The sequence below is a fragment of the Cricetulus griseus genome, chromosome 6 (assembly GCF_003668045.3).
Source record: "Cricetulus griseus strain 17A/GY chromosome 6, alternate assembly CriGri-PICRH-1.0, whole genome shotgun sequence".
In the NCBI taxonomy this organism is placed as follows: domain Eukaryota; kingdom Metazoa; phylum Chordata; class Mammalia; order Rodentia; family Cricetidae; genus Cricetulus; species Cricetulus griseus.
In genome coordinates this window covers 36136608-36154872 of record NC_048599.1, presented here as the reverse complement: position 1 = coordinate 36154872, position 18265 = coordinate 36136608, and the positions used below count along the sequence as shown (strand labels likewise).

At 40.6% G+C, this 18265-nt stretch overlaps 1 protein-coding gene across 5 annotated transcripts in view; it reads right to left on the bottom strand.

Moving 5' to 3' along the window:
- Kif16b (kinesin family member 16B) overlaps positions 1-18265 on the bottom strand; it is a 265927-nt gene that overhangs the window by 127135 nt on the left and 120527 nt on the right. For all 5 annotated transcript variants that reach the window (XR_004770654.1, XM_035447150.1, XM_035447149.1 and 2 more), the window contains exons 13-15: positions 7485-7604; positions 6558-6609; positions 4967-5104 (exon numbers count right to left, since the gene is read on the bottom strand). Coding sequence is in view for 4 of the 5 variants with exons in the window: in XM_035447150.1 (XP_035303041.1) it covers positions 4967-5104; positions 6558-6609; positions 7485-7604 (310 nt within the window). In the remaining variant the exon portion in view is untranslated. The remainder of the gene's footprint in view (positions 1-4966; positions 5105-6557; positions 6610-7484; positions 7605-18265) is intronic.

The following is an 18265-nucleotide window of genomic DNA, read 5'->3' as shown; positions in this document are numbered from 1 at the left end:
TTTTCTGCCAATGTCCAGGGTGTCAAGAATCTGGTTTCAGTGTGACTAGCTTTAGTCAGCTGCTCTCACGAAGAAGTATGCATCAGAACTATTTCCAGACACAAAGAAAGCCCCACGTCACTAGGGCCTCAACCCTAGATCTTCAGCAGCATACGGCTTAGGAATCTGTGTATCTAATAAGCTCTCAGGTAATGCTGATGTCACTGGCCTGGAACATACTTGGAGAACCATTTTAAAAAGAGCTCAGGCTTTGACATTTAAAAGAATCTCAATTTTCAGGTCTCTAACTTGAGGAAGGCAAGTGAGGAGTGCTCAGGTCAATACATCGGAGTTGACAGGAAGAGAGGCTCCTATTTTCCAGCCCTCTGTAGCAAGCAGATTCTTTGCCTTAGCTGGATACCTTGGTTCAACCCTCAAAGATCTATTTTCCTTCCCAGTGCCACTGAAGTTCCTTTTTAATTTGTCACTGAGCAACTCACAGCAGCCCTCCAGCAGATGAAAATTTTATCAAAGGCTCCTCAGCTCCACTCTGCAGACAATCACCTGTTCCCTCTTTCGGGGTACTTGAATAAATGCAAATATATTTTGGCACTCAAGCATATCACATTCAAATGCACCTAAGTGTGAATTTCCAAGGTGCAGTTTCTGTAGCACTGCTAAAATGAGAGATGAATGTTCAATGGATCTGACAGACCAGCAGGAAGACCAAAGGTGTCCACTGATATGAATGTAAAAATTAATTACATTAACAATGACCAGCTTGAAAAACATAAAATACAGCAAAAAAATGATTCAAATACGAAACACTAGTTTCTGGAAATTCCAAGACAAGGCTTAAGTATTTCCTGAGTTACAGAACACTTGGTTATTATGCCATTTCTTATTAAATATATGGTGGTTGGTGTTCGGAGGACTTAGGCTCTACCAAGAAGAGCTCTGGTCTCTGGATAAGGCATCATGGTCAAATATTTACCTTCTTCTTTCTATGCACTCATTTTACGGAGCTACCATGGGATTATGAGAGGCAGGGGACCTGAGTTCTGGGTATCCATTAAGACACAGGTATGCTTACATCTGAAGATGAAGGGAAAGGTGTCTTATGCCAGGCACTGACAATATACAAGGAATATTTCATCCCATTCATGTTTACAGTTCCAGCAAATACTCTTCATTTTACTGACAATGCTAATGGATGAGAATCTTGCCTATTATTTAATGTGTGTGTGGGGGGGGGTGTTTAAAAGAAGGCAGTTCACTGACACAAGTTAAAAATGAAGAAAAGAAAAATAAACCCACCCTTGTCCCTAATGGTGACAAATCTATTAGTTGGCATTCGAATGTGTTAAGTGATTTAGATAAGGAAGTTGTAATTACTACTTGTGCTTTTTTAATGGCACAGCCTAGCACATTTCCAAATGAAAGTAATTTACCAACGAAGAGACAGCTGAATATCGAATATCAGCAACAAGCTGGAAACTGGCAATGATAGGGGAGGGTGCTGGGAGTAACATGAGATGAACCTGGGATGAGTCAATTGAGGGTAATGTGGTAAGACATCATTATGATATGGGCTGACATACATCTGTGTTTTCTGTCCTAGATCCCTTTTGTTCTGAAAGCAGAGAACTGTTACCAAATTGTTTCTTCTGTTATGTCTTTCATAAATCCAATCAATAGTTTATAAACCAGGCCAATTCTGAGAACCAAGGAATGATGGGCCAGAAAGGATGACTGATCAATAACCACTACAATAAGCCAGAGACTAGAGTTAGGACAACAGGGGTGAGAAACCAAAGTGGCCTGGAGTTCATGATCTTCAGGGCTATGAATAGAACCCATGCCTGGCTTGGAAAGCCAAGAAGATTTAAGAACATATACAAGTCAAGGTTTCAGAGGGTAAAAGTGTGAATTATCATGAGCCATAATAAATGGTCTGCTATAATTTTTTCAATGTTCTGTACATATAATCAGCAGCTGTCCAGCTACCCCAAGATCCGTCTCCAAGAGGTGTGGCTGCCAAAAGTCAATTCAAAACACCTGACTTTGCAAAAATCACCTAAGCAGGACTGTGGGGAAGTGCTCTACAAAACTTACTTTCAAACCCTGCTTCATGGGCAAAAGTCAAGAGAGGGTTTTAAGTATAAAATACTGCTTCATTTAATCCTGCTCCCCATTTATTATGTTTTTAACAAAGTCCAGATTTTACACTTTACTATAGGCTTTAAAAAATTAAATGCTTATTGAGATACTCTTTGATCCTTGCATACAAATCTTCCTCCTTCTCTGGCAGGGAAGATGATCTGGGGGAGGGATGTGTCAGTCCCATTTACTTCTTCTTATTTTCACTACATACATTCTTTCACACACCTTCAATTTATCTATCACTTTGTATTTTTAAAACATGATCCAGTTTTCATTTTAAAAATCTACAAACACCAAGCAAGCCAAAGTAGGTAATTTTATTTCTTAATTTATGAAAGTCTGAAGATGTCTTATCATGGACAGAATATATGTTAAAGAAAGAAAGTGTAGGGGGAAAAAGGTTGTCCTTCTGTTAACCTCATAAAATGCCTTGATCTCAATGCCATCTAGAATCCCCTGCCCTGATGCTTGTCAGTGTACTATGTGTACAATGCTTTTATACCTTCAAACATGGTAGAAGCAGTACAAGGAGCTCAGCATAATGATGGAGGAACTCAAGCCCACTGGATCTGAACAGCACCATGGCACTATGATAATTAAAGAATTAAGAGAGCATCCCACAGGGAAAGACAAGTCCTGCAATTAGCCCTCAATGTCAATTAGTTGTAAGACCCTCTTAGCAAAAGTCACATCTGAGATAGTTTAAAAGATCAGAACTTTCTTTCTTAACCTGAATTGCTACTAAAAAAGCAGACATGTTTTAAATTGAGCTATCTAGTTAAGTAGAAGAACAAAATAAAATAAAATATAAAATAAAATTGCTTCATGTAAGATAGTTATCAAGAAGTTTTAATCCAGAAGAAAATAGGAGACATAAGTGCAGCTGTCTAAGGAATTTCTGGAAACTCAGTAAACCAGTGATTCTTCTTTTCTGGGCAGCATAAGAGTGAATAATCACCCAAAGTTAACTGTTAAGTTCTATGCACAGTGCACACTGGATAGACAGTGTTCTTTAAGGAACTGGACAGTTCAAGGAGTGAGCCTAGATATCTTATCTCAGAAAGTAACCAAGAGTTCACAAAACAATGAGGTCAAGCCAACAAACACAGAAGCCACCTTGAAGAAATTCGCACTGACCAAATGTGGGACAATTTGAACAATCAAAATAAATAATGGCAAAACAGAACAAATACTAAATACAATGCCTATGTGACCCTGCTAATCTAAATACATGAATAAACAAATAGCAATAAGAAAAGGCTTTTCCTTACACTAAAAATTCAATTGGCAAATGTAGAAGAAATGATGAGCAGTTAGCCTTTTGCAACCAACAGAATAATTCAGCAAAATTTAAAAAAACAGGTTTTTGGGCGGACGTTGGTGGTGCACGCCTTTAATCCCAGCACTTGGGAGGCAGAGGCAGAGGATCTCTTTGAGTTCAAGGCCAGCCTGGTCTCCAGAGCAAGTGCCAGGATAGGCTCCAAAGCTACACAGAGAAACCCTGTTTCGAAAACAAAACAAAAACAAACAAACAAAAAAAAACAGTTTTTGGAACCATGAATCAACATATGACAAGGGAAAGAATACTGATAATCAAAATGCCTTCCCAAAAGCATTATCTAAAACCAAAGCTAGAGGAAGTAACTTCACAGTAAAAATGCCTGGCCAGCTCCACCTTTACCAAAGAACCAGCAGCAGTGGACAGATGGCAATGTGGGGTGGGAGAAGAGAAAAATACAACGCTGTCAGAAATGCATCATATTGGAAGTGTAAGCCACTCAGTGGTACAGTCCTAGCCTAGTCTGTACAAACACACATAATATTAGTCTAATTATGAAAAACACCAGAGAAACCTACATTTAAGCAGAGGGAGATCCTACAATGCATCTGACATACTCTTCAATGTCATAAAGTCCATGAAAGACCAAGGACCTGCCCTAGATTTAAGAAACTAGAGATGTGGCCCACAATACCAAGCATGATGCTGGATCCATGAGAAGCAAATGGCCAAACCAAAATGAGGTCTGAGGACCACCATTCATTTTCTAGTTGTATGGCTGTACTGTAGATGTATCGAGAATCTCACTGATGGAGGAAATATATAGCAGTGTACTCATAGTCTGGACACTGTCATAATCAGAACTCCAATAGTCCCCTAGAGGACATGTTGAGTTTGAAACAGTTGGAACCTTTAAGAGGTGTGGTCTCTGGAAAGGTCCTCAGATAGTTACAGTGTGCCTCCCTTTTCTCTTTTGTTTTCTGGTCATGAGGTAAATGGTTTAATTCACCACAGGCTCAAATCCTGGGACCACCTTTTCTTTTCATAATCTTATCAATTTAGCTCCAGAGAGGGGAAAAGCAGACAAAGATATAATAGGTACTTTCACATGGATCTGTGATTTAAAAAGCTCTGCGCTACTTTTACACCTTCCCCCTTTTTTAGAATACTGAAGTTGTGTCAAACAGAAAAGACATGATACCCATCCTGTGTGTATAGTTGTAAATACTCACAAGAAGGACATAAACTTTGGAAGTAAAAGTATTAAAGAAAATCAGTGCATTAAATGTTTACTTGTAAGAGGTACTTTTAACTTTAAGAATTCTCTAATAGCTAATTCTCATAATAATTATAAATATCCATAAATGTCATGCTTAATGCAACAAGACAGTGGGCTTTATAAAGCAGCTGCCACAAAGATAGAAAACACAGGAGGCAAGCAGTCTTTGCCCTGTGTGTCCCTTAATCAATAGGATGCATATGTTACCCGATGCCAGCTTGCTTTCTCAACATATACAGAGATCTCTGAAAAGCAAAACCAGGTACCTTGATTTAGCTGTGTGGCATCCACGATCTGAACACCATTCACTGAGCACTGGGACCCGCTCAGGGGTATCAGAGTCACTGTTCCTCCAACATTCTCAAAGACACAGTGCTCACTCTCCAAGTCAAGACCATGAAGGACTAGGAGAGAAAAACAAAGAAAAAGTTGGTTCCCACTTTGGTGTCTGCTATGATGATTCCTGACTATTTCATTTTCATTTTGAATACCTTTTCTTTTTCACAGTAGTTCTGTGGACAATTATGTTCAGTGAGTCTACAATGTCAAGTGGCAGAGACAGAGGCATCCACTGATGGTCACCTCAAAAGGTCTGACTATCCCCTGTAACAGTGAGCTCTGCCACAGCAGCTTACTCTTCCTAATAGGAAGACACAGTTGAGTAGCTTGTTTAACTAAGAGTCACTGCTCAACACTGACAAACTTCTGCCAGCCACAGCAAGACAAGAATGAAAGCATGTGGGTCTTTGCACTTACAGATAATGCCTCCCAGAAACACAAAGCAGAGGCATTATAGCATGGCATGGACCTGGAGGTCCTAGAGCTTCCAGAGGCTTCTCTGAGATGCCAGGGCCACAGTCTGTGCTGGTTCTGAGACCTCTGAGAACAGCCAGTTGTTGATGGTTATCTGATTATTGATACTCCTGGCAATGGCAGGTGTGAACACCTCTGTTTCTCAGGAGAGGCTCCCACTTTCTCTGCAGAACAGCACTACTGAATGTCTTTCACCAGAGAACACTGTCTTTATCAACCATCATCATTTACAGCTACTCCCAAGATCAAATGCATAATTCAAACAAGGGGTTTGCTATAAAAGCAAACTCAAAAATACTTGAGTCTGGGAGCTTCTGGAATGGTTTTTTCAGCTCTCCCCATCTCTAGTACATACTAAGTGTATAGATAAACATTCAACATGTGGCTCATTAGCATATACTTGATAGAAAAGCAAGTTCCCCACCAGCAACTCTAAATGTATCTTGAAATGGTATAATTCTTCCCCCAGTCACCATTCTGACCCTCTGCTCAGATAAACATACTACCACCAAATTCTCTACCACAGACTGCCTAAGGGCTGCTCAGAACACTGTGCAGGCTGTCATCTTCTCAGGCTGAACTGCTGACTGGCTGTATGTCTTCTGAAGACCACAGGACTCCCAGGAGGCCATGATTTCTGATGTGGTCTTGGTCTCATGCTTTGCCATCATCTTTGTGTAGAGAACTATCTATATCCTGACTTTTAAAAACCCTAGGATGCTTTATCCATGTCTGCTGGCTTGTTTCCATCAATCACTGTGACAAGTACAGAGTGACAGGTGCATTGTGATTTAAATAACTATACTAGCAGGATAGAGAACATATGTGGGGTGGTAGAAAGAAGTCATTCTTCTATTTTATTCACTGAATTAACTGTGCTTCTTATTTAATTGAGTTGTGGTCAAAATTGTAGGTATACATATACCAAGCAGTATGCTTCAACATTTTCTCTTATAACTACCTCAATGTCAATTAAGAAAAAGAAGATTGTTTATTCAAAATGTTTTTTCTTATAGTCACTGAGGGTTATTGATAGAGTCTCACCAATATCTTGCTCTGTTGAAGCATCTTCTCTGCCAACATAAGTCTGACCTTCCTGAGAAGAAAAGTCAATATTAGTGAGTGCAGAAGGACAGACAGCCTGCTTTTCCACTTCTCATTCCACCTTGATGCATTTCACCAACCAGGCATCAGAATAAGCAGGGTCTGGGGCATGCAATGGCCTCAGTGAGCTGTGTACTGAACACCAAAGTGACACCCTACATGGTCTGCTAAGTATCAGCACCACTGCTGAGGAAAACTGCTCAAAGAGGCCAAGCTCTTGCAGTCTGCTAGGGCCATCAATTTCAAAGATGCTTCAGATCCTTTCTATAGAGTCTCCCCTTCAGTGGACAAGGGTTTCTTTGCATCCAAAGATGCATGGTATGAGAGGCCACAAAACTCAAAACAAAAAAAAAAAACCTCAATTTGAGTCATAGATCAGAGAGAATGCATTAAAGTCAAGGTCACAGAGGTAATCCTTGAGAACTGACAAGAAACTTTACTCTCTAGAACAGTGAGAACTGTTCAGAATCAAGCCTAACCATCTAAGATGAAGGTACCATTTTGTAACTACCAGGAAGAACCAACAACTGTGCACATAACAAATCCCAATTATGGGTCCTTCTTCCTTCCTCAGTTTTTCTGCCTTCCCCCTCCCCCTTATCTCCTTTTTTTTTTTTCCTGATTCTGCAGAAGAGAAGACAAAAGGGATGACTCATCATTTAACTTCAGAACTCTATAAACACAGGAACTTCAAATACCACTGAATCCCAATGAACTGTAGAAAATCCCCAAAGGCTCAAGAATTTGTTGTATATTCTTTAATTTAATAGTTGTATTCATGGCCATAAAGTATTATAATAAACCTTGCTGGAGTCTAAAGGGAAATCTGGAAACAAAATTAGAATGTTCCACTTAAGCAGTTTCTACCTTCAAGTGATACAAGATGATCCCAGTACTCAGAAGGTCGTCATCAATGCCAATCAAGTGAGGCAGCTCAGAATCCAGAACCACACCAATCCCCTCTTTCCTGAGGGCCAGAGTTTGCTCCTGAAATTGGGAGGAGAGACAGAAGAAAAAGGTTACTTTGGTGAAAGACAACTTCACATTAGGTGTTCTTTAGATATTTGAAATGAGTCATATTTTATTTCTTATAATAAAGAAACAGAAAGAAAAATGGACTTTAAATTTCATGTGGAAAACCTGGCAGGCAGTAGGCAAAGTGAACTTGGAACATATAAAATGTTCAACATAAAATGAATTAAACTCTTAGCTTGATATATATAACCTTTTCAAAGTCAATCTCAAGGGCCATCTCCCTCAGCAAAGACTTTACAATCATCCTCTATAAAGTAATCTTTCTCCCTTCTTCAAATCCTGGACTTTAATAACTAGAAGTCTCTTTAATTGCCAATCCTTCTCTCTGGTCATCAGGTTGTACTGAGCATGCTCTCAACAGCTCCCCGACTGAGCCCAGCATTTCTGCACTAGAGATACCACCCAGACCCCATATCATCTTCTGAGGAATGCAGAGCACTCCCACCTATACACATCTTCCCACTCCATTCATGGAGTGGTTTTAATGACAAATGTTCTCCACAGTCTTAGGTATTTAAACATTTGGTCCCCAGGTGGTGGCACTGTTTTAAGAGGTTTAGGTAGTGGATAGAGCCTTGCTAGAGGAAGCAAGTCCCTGAGACCAGGCTTTGAGATTAGAAACTTTCCACCATTTTTAATTTGCTTTCTCTTCTTCCCAGTTGCCATGGAAGTTCTCAGTTTCCTGCTGCCATGGCTACCCTGTACTGCCACATAGTCCCCTATGATGGAATCTTACCCCTCTGAACTGTAAGTCAAAATAAACTCTTTCTTCTACAAGTTGTCTTCTTCATGTTGTTTTTATCACAGCAATAGAAAAGGACTAACACAAACCACAACTACCATCACCTCCCTCAGTCCAGCATTTACTTTGTAGCCCCAAAGAAAAAATACCACACACCTCAAATTTCCCTGTACTTCTCTCTCCAGTTCCCCCCTGCTACTCTTTTGAAATTACATCATGGGGTCTGTCAATTTGAACTCTACTCATACTCACTCCCTGGATGATGGACCTCATCTTGACTCTTGACTTACCAGTTATCCACATGCTGAGGACTCAATCAAAATTGCCAGGACGTACCTCTCCTTTAAACACCATACTTGCATACTTATACCCACTTAGCTCAGTTTCTCTATATAAATACCAGATTAGCAGCTCAAACTTAACATATTAAAGAACAACAACAACAAAAAGCCTCTCAAGCCTGCAGACTATGCACCCCATCTCAGCAAATGCCAGTCTTCCTTACAGTTACTCAGATGAAAAACTGTAGCCATAGTTCACTCCCTTCTTTCTCTAACTTGAATATACCGTCAAATTACGCATCAAGTCTAGTAACAGGAAACTCCTGCACTATTTTGGCCAACCCCAAATCATCATTATCTTCCACCTAGATTGCTACAATGACCCAAGTCATCACTTAAATTCATAATTCAGCAGCTAGAGAGATGTCTAAGCAGGTGATTCAGCTCAGAGATGTAAATGCCTCTCTACTGTCGCTGAGAGAAAAGTTTGAGTCTCCATACTGCTTTACAAGTACAGCCTGGCTTCATCCTTCCTAACCTACACTAACGTCCCACCCCTGCCTCCTGTGGTCCCCAAACTTGCTGGCTAGTCCAACTGTTTAACCACTACTGACACTTATAAGCCATTCTTAACCACTGGTGGATACCTGGCAGTGGCAGTATCCCTTGCTTCTGTTCTCTAATGCAGATAATACCCTCCATCTCCACAAGGTACTGGCAACCAAAAATGCCTCTGGATATTGCCATGTGTCCCCTGGTGTACACAAACAGCCTTGGTTGAGAAGCATTCTCCTCTATAGATATATAACATACCTCATCACCTCTTTCATATCTCAGTTCAAAGTCCCTCACTCCACCCCACTACAAAACATCAAGGACCAACTTTTTCCATGTTTACTTGTTCCCCTCTTTAGCAGTTCTGGAACTCACACTTTCCAAAGGAATGCCAAGTGGATAGACATAAGAAGTTAGGGCAGTGTGTCATATGTGGACTTAGAATAATCCCCTAGACAAGAAACCAACAAGCTCATGTCTTCACTCCATGCCTAACTGGTCCAAAACTAAATTAAGGTTCTGGAGTTGAAGGTGGGAAGCTTTCAGATTCTAAAAAAGAAATTGTGTGAAAGTTTCAGATGAAACTGAGCTGGCTGAGTCTGAACTAAATCATACCCAAGTGTGTGACTGTGTTGTAGATGTGAGGGATGAACTAACTGGGTAGCAGATACTAGCTACAGACCAGGTTTGTCGGGCAGAGATACTCCTAGTAAATGTCTCCCCAATGCTCACTTGCCATCAAGACACATTTCTCTATCTCAGAGATGACACCTTTTACTTTTGGGAAGAATCTATGTACTATGGTGTCATTTAATCAGGCAAACAACATACCACCTAGAATCCTCTATGCAAAAGGTTCTGAACCTCTCAAGCTAAACTCAAAGCAAAACTCAAATCTTGACCTAAGTTCAGGGATGGGGCATGAAGAGTGGGGAATCCCTTGGAACTTCCTTCTTTAGACGTTTAGGTTTCAAATGCACACTTGGAAACCTGAAGCCACACAAGAGGGCGATAGAATGAAGGGACCCAATAAGAAGGGTTAAAAAAAAAAAAGGCATTAAAAATCACTTGGAAGAAAGCAATTTAATTTAATAACCTTTAAATAAATATGTAGATAAGCGACCAATGCATAAGTTAGATTCTAGAAAAGGAAATGAAGCTATCATTGTTCTCCAATTATTCCCCGTATCAACCAAGCTCTCATTCCACGGTTGGGAACCTCAGGCTTTGAGGTTGGGAGATTCAGTAACCTTGATTTATGATGCCAAAGCTCTTGCAAATTGTGGCTAAAATGAGCACTCTACATAGAATAAGTCCTACTTCTGCCTCTCATGGTAGGATCCATGCCTCTCCTCCTGATGATGGAATTCCAACAGAAATGATATACATGGACACATGTAATTTCATATATATATATATATATATATATATATATATTCACATATATAAAGAGAATTTAATCATGCAGTTCCATCTATAAAACAATGTCCCACTGGAAGGTCTAGTCTCTGAACCAGGAGGAGATAATGCTTCATAAAGGTTAGAGGCTCCAAGGCGATGAGCTGTTTCTACCATAGACATGAAAAGAAAAGTGACTACTCTCCTAAGTCCAGAGCCATATGTGTTTTCTTCCTACAAAAACCATGGACAAGAACCCTCACCACCAGGAAAAAAAAAAAAAGAAGAAGAAGAAGGAGGAGAGGAGGAGGAGGAGGAGGGAGGAGGAGGAGGAGGGGGAAGGAAAGAAAGAAAGAAAGAAAGGAAGGAAGGAAGGAAGGAAGGAAGGAAGGAAGGAAGGAAGAAAGGAAGGAAGGAAGGAAGGAAAGGGGATATTTTAAATCATAACAGTTTTGAATTAAGCCAGAAAGAAAAATCATTTTGGATTACATCCAAGTTCACTCTAATGTTCTTTACCCCCCCCCAAAAAAAAAAAAGAAAAAGAAAGAAAGAAAGAAAGAAAATCATTCTCTTCTCTTTTTCTTCCTTGAAGTTTTATAGACTTAGAAAACATTGGAAATTCACAACTTTGAAGCTATTAGGTCAAAAGCATTACTTGTCCCCAGTCATCCAACACACACACACACACACACACACACACACACTCACTGGCACACATACATATTTGGCATGGGCAAAACCTGCACCCAGAAAAGTTTCCCAGGCTGGAGCGTGGGGTAAATGAATTTTTGATTAATGCTGCCCTAAAGCTCCATGACATTCAAGCTGCATTCGACTACATGATATTATAAAAGTGTCACCTCATAAAACTGAAAACGAGGGTTTAAATCATTGCTCAAGTGAAAAAGTAATTTCAGACAAAAATATCTATCACATATAAAATATTTATTGAGTGGCATCTACTGTTATACATAATTTATGAAACACCTCTTGGATAAGACAGAATGCTTAACATATCAGTGCTGGCTCCCCTCCCATAACTCCTGGCACAATGGGCCTCAAAGAAAGAAGTAAAATATGTAGAGTTGTAGATAGCTTATGGTGAAACAAAGCTTTTGGTCAACCAAATGTATTTGCATGAAAAGGGAACTTCAGATTGACTACAAGTGTCAAAAAAGCACCAATCATCTTAAACAATGTGTCTCTCACATCTGCAAAAAAATAAGCTCAACGTGTTTTGCTTGAACCTCCAGACACCTATTCATGTAAAACGTCTCAGAATGTGAAACACGTGTTCAGTGTTGAACAGGAGACAGAGCACCTCAGGCACATTCTGGGGACTTTGGGGGTGAGGTAAAAGGTTGCAGACAAGGCTTCCTGAGAAGACCCTGCAAGGTTCCTTACTATTTGCTATGGAGGAAGAACTTGTAGCTACCACATTACATGACAGTGAACAACATTCAGCTTTTTAAATCATGACTTTATCCTTAGTTTCTCACACTGAGTCATGTAAAATTCAACCACTTTCTTGAATAAATGAGTAAGTTAAGACCAATAGGAAAGCATACGGAACCAGGCATGTAAGTCAATGGCAGAGCAAGAGATAAGCTTGCATGAGGTCCTGGCTCATACTGAGTCTTCTAAGAGGCAATAGTCATGCCAGGCTCATCTTAAATCACTCAGTGGGTGCTTGCTATTTGGTACTAGATGTGATGATTTTAAAGTTTGTTTTTTTTAACCCCCAAATAGTTAACAATAAGTAATTGTCAGAATTTTTGTGGAACTTTAGTCTTATATATTTTACCAACTAGTGACACTGTATAGGTCTGACCCACAGAAAGTGCAGCTAACTTCTGTAACCCACAGAACAAACATGGCCAGATAGGACCTTGATGGCTGTAGCATACGCCTACTGTGGGTTAGAAGGGGAAAAAATGTCAAGCATACTGTAATACTTCTATAAAAAACAAAAGTCAGTAACAGAGGTTATATTTCAGTTTGGAAAAACTGCATATAATTTAATCTAACAGATGGAAAATAAATTGAAGTATTTGTTGTCTTTCAATAAAAATACATCTTTATTCTAAGAGGTATTTGATAAAAATATCCCACTAGGTTGAGAAAAGATATTAAGGGACCAGTTGTGATGGTTCACTATCACTGTCAACTCAATTGAATTTAGAATTACAACAGAGGTGCACCAAGGTGCCTCTATGAAAGTGTTTCCAGAAAGATTTAACTGAGCAGAATGGCCCACTCTGAATGCAGGAGGTACCATCATATGGACTGGGTCTTAGATTTAAATATAAAGAAGAAATCAAGCTAAACACTACCATTCCTTGCTCTCTGCTTTCTGAATACGGATACAATGTGAATGGCTGTCTCATATTCCTATCACTATGACTTCTCCATGATTTCTTGACATGACAGATTGTACCTTGTGGTAGAATATTATTTTACAGTGGTGACTTCTGTTTACGCTGCATTTGTTTAACTCTGTGAAGCTGTGATTTTTTTTGCCTGTCTAAAAAAACCTGATGGCCCTAATAAAGAGCTGAATGGCCAATAGTGAGGCAGGAGCAAGGATAGGTGGGGCTGTCAAGCAGAGAGGATAAATAGAAGGAGAAAGGAGAGAGGAGCAGCAAGAGAACAAGGAGAGGTGGATGTCAGGGACCAGCCACCCAGCCACCCAGCCAGGCACAGAGTAACAAGGAAAGTAAAATATACAGAAGAAAGAAAGGTAAAAGAGCCCAGAGGGAAAAGGTAGAAGATTTAACTTAAGACAAGAAAAGCTAACTAGCAACAAGCCAAGCTAAGGCTGGGCATGTGCATCTATAACTAAGAACAAGCCTCCATGTGTGATTCGTTTGGGAGCTGGGTGTTGGGCCCCCCAAAAGCCACAAGAGTAAAACTACACATAATAGCACCCCAAACTGTGAGACAAAATAAAGCCTTCCATTCCTAAGTTGCCCTTGTCAAACATTTTGTCACAGCAAGTAGAGAATTGGCTAATGTCCCTGTTCACTGTGTACATACTTTTTCATACATGTTTTGGTGAGAAGACCATTTTCTGTTTGGAATTGTGTTCCTCCCATCCTGACAACTAAATGGCATCAGTGGTGCCAATTTGTGGCCATAAGGTGGATTGCATATCCTTTCCTATGAAACAAAGAAGACAGGACTCCACTGTCTCCAGAAACTGAACATTGTTGGTGAAAATATTGAGTCAAGCTGACTTTTAGTCCATGGCAGCAAGATGGTTTTCAGCTTACATACCTAAAGAAATATCCCATTATCCTTGAAGTTCAATAGTGTGATTAGAGCAGATCTCAGTCTTAAACAGTCTTTCCATTTTCCTGGAACACAATGCATTATCCCAATCTGCAGACTCAGTTTTTCCATTTAATGAAAATTGTCCTGTCTTACTTTCTGTTCTCTGTTACATCTGCTGACTGTCTGCTCCAGGAATAGCAATTACCCTAACACTGTACTGTCTCAGTCCTTCTCTTCTAGCTCCCAGCCACATAAATATCCAGATCATTTTGTCTGTGTTCACTCATATTATCCAGCATTTACTTTAGTAACTTCATTTTCAATGCCATCTATTATTTTCCTTGAGGTTTCTAATTTTATTTATTAGTTCTGCAATAATGTCATCTTAGACCTCAATATCATTCTTTAGTCTATAATCTCTCTTTTTCATCTCCCCTGCTTTTTATTATCATCTTGCTTTGTTTATTGAGTTCCTGCTTCTCATTAGACTATTCCATGGAATGAAAGGACTGTACACCCCCCTCTTCTTGCCCTGACATACATTTTCATCTAGATAAGGATCGTTTTGTCTTTAGATGGCTTATGATTAATATTCATTCCTCCTTTTACATTAACGTCCTAGTTCTTTTCTTTAATAGAAAATTTCATATACTTAACACAAGACTCTTGTTCTATCATATACGTGACCCCTCTTTTAATAACCAGGCAAACCTGGCTCTGCCCCTTGGGAACCTGGCATAGTTCATCACCCCTCTGCACATGGCAGGCAGTACCCTGGCTCTGGATGCAGTGGTCCCTTTAAAGAGGCAAACTCTACCGACTTCCACTCTCTCTTTCTGCCATCTCTTTGAGGAGACAGACCGATTCTGTCTGTCTTTCTGTTTCACTGTCTCTCTCTTCTCTCTCCCATTGCTCTCTCTCCCTTCCCTCACTCCCTTCCCTTCCCCAATAAAACTTCCTTCTCATGGAAGTTCTACCTGATGGCATGTTTGTCCCTGCCATGGGATCCGCCGGTCCCACCTCTCACCATAGCTATATTCCTAACACCACGAGTTGGAAGACTAGGTTTGTGTTCTTGACCACTTCTCTCTAGCCAGGCAACAAGAGGAGACAAAAGACGCTATAGAAGGCACCTTGAAGCCTCTGGGCTCGCTCTGCCATCTCTTACATTACATGTCCTCTATGGAGCTCCTCCTCCTGCTTGGGAGGACCAATTCCAAGGGATGAAGAAAGGCAGCTCCAGCTTCCTTGCCTTTCACCAGGACTTCTAGCATTAGCGGTTTCCGTTTCATCTCAGTTGCCAACATCAGTACTACTGCCCTTCAACCATAGAAAAGAACTGATTTGTTACTCCTGAGACTGGAGAACACTGCGGAGGGGGATTTTAGGATATTCATGCCTTTGGCTTCTGAGGCTCCCCACCACATTTCTGCCTCCTCCTCCTCCTCCTCCTCCTCCTCCTCCCTCCTCCTCCTCCTCCTCCTTCTCCTCCTCCTCCTCCTCCTCGGCAGCCAGCTTAAGACTTTTGCTCATCTGCCTCCTTTTGTGGATTTCATGGGGCTGTTGCAGCCACAGGGATGTGTATGTTGCTTTTTATCATTTCTTCATTTCTTTGAAATCTGATATTATCTCCAACTAATTCTATAGTACAGAAGTCAAGAATAGTATTACAACATTCTACAAACGGGATCTTATTTGAATATAAAGATGCAGAGGCCTCTAGAAACCAAGTGCATAAACACAAGAAGTCAGTAGAGAATCACTTTAGCTGACCAACCAGAATGTGCTCTCTCTGGGAAGATGGCATTGGTCTTGATTTGAAGACTGGGGAGAATTTGAGAACTTTGAAAACAGAAACTGGGTGAACTACAAAGATTGGGGGGCTCAAGAGGCTTAAAGGAAGAAGGGGGTAGGGACAGTAAAGAGGACAGTTGGAAAGGTGGTGCACAGGTCAGAGGCCCCTTGGAACAAATGTAGAGATTGGCCAACCTTAGATACAGAAGTGCCCTGACAGTGACAGAGGAGTAGCCGCTATTTTCAGAATTAGGCTCCTCCTCCTTTTCTTACCACCACCCACTCTTCACACATAGAAGAGTGCCAACTTTGCAAGGTCTCAAGAAGCCAGACTAAAACCCTGCAATGGCCTTCCATGTACTGAAAGTAAAATGATGCCCTCAGCTCCATTAATCCTTCCTTTATCCAACCTTCCCAGCCTCTTCTCCCTCCAATCTGCATAAGGCTCTCAACAACCTATCACACACAGCAGCCAATGAACACCAAACTGCTAAGCTGTCTGCAGGGCCAAGACTGTCACTCATCAGTATTGTGTTTGTGTTCCTTGAAAGGCAAGTACAGCCCATGAACCTCAAAACAGCAGTGAAAATGGCCAGAAGAAGTCAGAAGCTGGAAGTGAAATCTAGCTAAAATTCTAAAAGACAATCAAAAACAACTTAACATGTCTGCACCTATAAACACAAACTGGGGAGAAGACCATCACCTGTCTTCAGAAACTGAAAGGAGAATGTAAAAGCACTGTTTTCTCATGACTTTGAAACAATACAGATGCTACTCTGGTCAGGAGGAGCACATGGGAACAGATGGTAGGCAGTCCCAGGACTCAGCAGGGCAGGAGTGGGAGGAGAAGGGACCAGCTATCATCTACTCTGTGGAACTCACAAACGTAAATTTCCTGGCAGGACAGGCAGTTGGCCCCTTAACAGTAAATATAGTTAATATTGTCCTTTTAATGAACAGAAACTCTCAGGGCAGTTCAATATCCATTACACTCCCCACTGTGGGAATTATTTAAGCACAAGATCTAACTGTTGGCATGCAGTTTGGAGAAGATACTGTGTAGGTCTTTTTGATGAAACAGTCCTCTTTGCTGAGCAAATCATCCAGATGCTGGTATTTAAATTATGCAAAATACATAATACCAATTAAAGAAATTATGTGTGAAAATATGCAAGAGCAAATTTCCTCACATTAATATTTAAGTAGACTTTTTAAATGGAGCAGGATCTTATGAGCACAAGTACTTTAGTATATTTGACCTAAATGGGAGCCCAAAATATCCAGGAGGATACACAGACAGCTCTGCAAGGGTATTTTCTATAGAGCACAGACTTCAGCATAGGGTGGGCAGCTAAATGCAAGGATTATTTTAAGTGGGATGCTGTATTCCAGAAAGCCTCAATCTGACAGCAGCCTTAAACTCTTGTCTTCTAAAGCTGCCTTGCTCTTATTTCTCAGCCATGGTATATGCCAGGCTTATCTCTGCCTCCCAGCCTTGATCCAGAGGTTAACATCTTCTGATTCACGAGGAACCCTTCCGGTTCCTCCCAGGCTCCTTCTGAAAAGTTTGCCCATACCATGCTGGTACATAAGATCACCTCCAGTGAATGGGCCCTTTTATTCTCCTCCACAGAAACAAAATTGTGTCTTCCCCACCCCCAACCCCCAGACAGGGTTTCTCTGTGTAACAGCCCTGGCTGTCCCGGAACTCACTTTGTAGATCAGGCTGGCCTAGAACTCATAGAGATCTGCCTGCCTCTGCTTCCTGAGTGCTGTGATAAATGGCATGGGTTACCACAGCCCGCTTACTTAGTTTTTTAATGGAGAAGGCAGAGTGCAATTCCCCTTTTCTCTAATAACAGAATATCCAACTGGATTACCAAAACCTAATTAGTCTCATGAACAAATCTGTCCAAATAGCTGCATTACCTGAGGGCTGATGGACTGTCAGGAGCCCACATCAATTCGGGAGAGGGTCTACATCCCAACAAGAAACATGGGAAAATGAGGAAAGTCCCAGAGAGACAAAGAAAGTCCACTCCAGGCCTGTGACATGGACTAAATGCACTGTCCTCTATGAACTGTCTACCACCCAAGCCCAATCCCTCTGAGAGTTCATATCACCTATATTGTAGCTCATCTCTACTTCAGAAAATCCAAAATGAGAATATAAATGCCTGGCTTGGTTGAGTAAATACTCTGGAAGTCACCTATATTTACACAAGTACTCCTAGAAGTAATAGACTAAAAATAATTAATAAGTCAACATCAAGATAAACTGCAGTGAATCAAAAGGGCACACAAACTCAGACTATACAAGGAAGGGTGTTCCAAAGCCCAAATATAATTTAGAGTTCAGCCTGCACAGGCCTCCCTCAGAAGTTTATTAAAATAAGAAACATAATCCATTTTGAAACAAGAAATCACATTTGAAAGCTTTTTTAAAGGAAAGCACATGTGACTGACATCTTAGAACTTGTCAAGGGTATATGAAATGAGAGACAAGGCATAAATTGTGTTTGCTGGTCTGAGCCATTATCAGACAAGCATTGCACCAAACACAAAGTGTA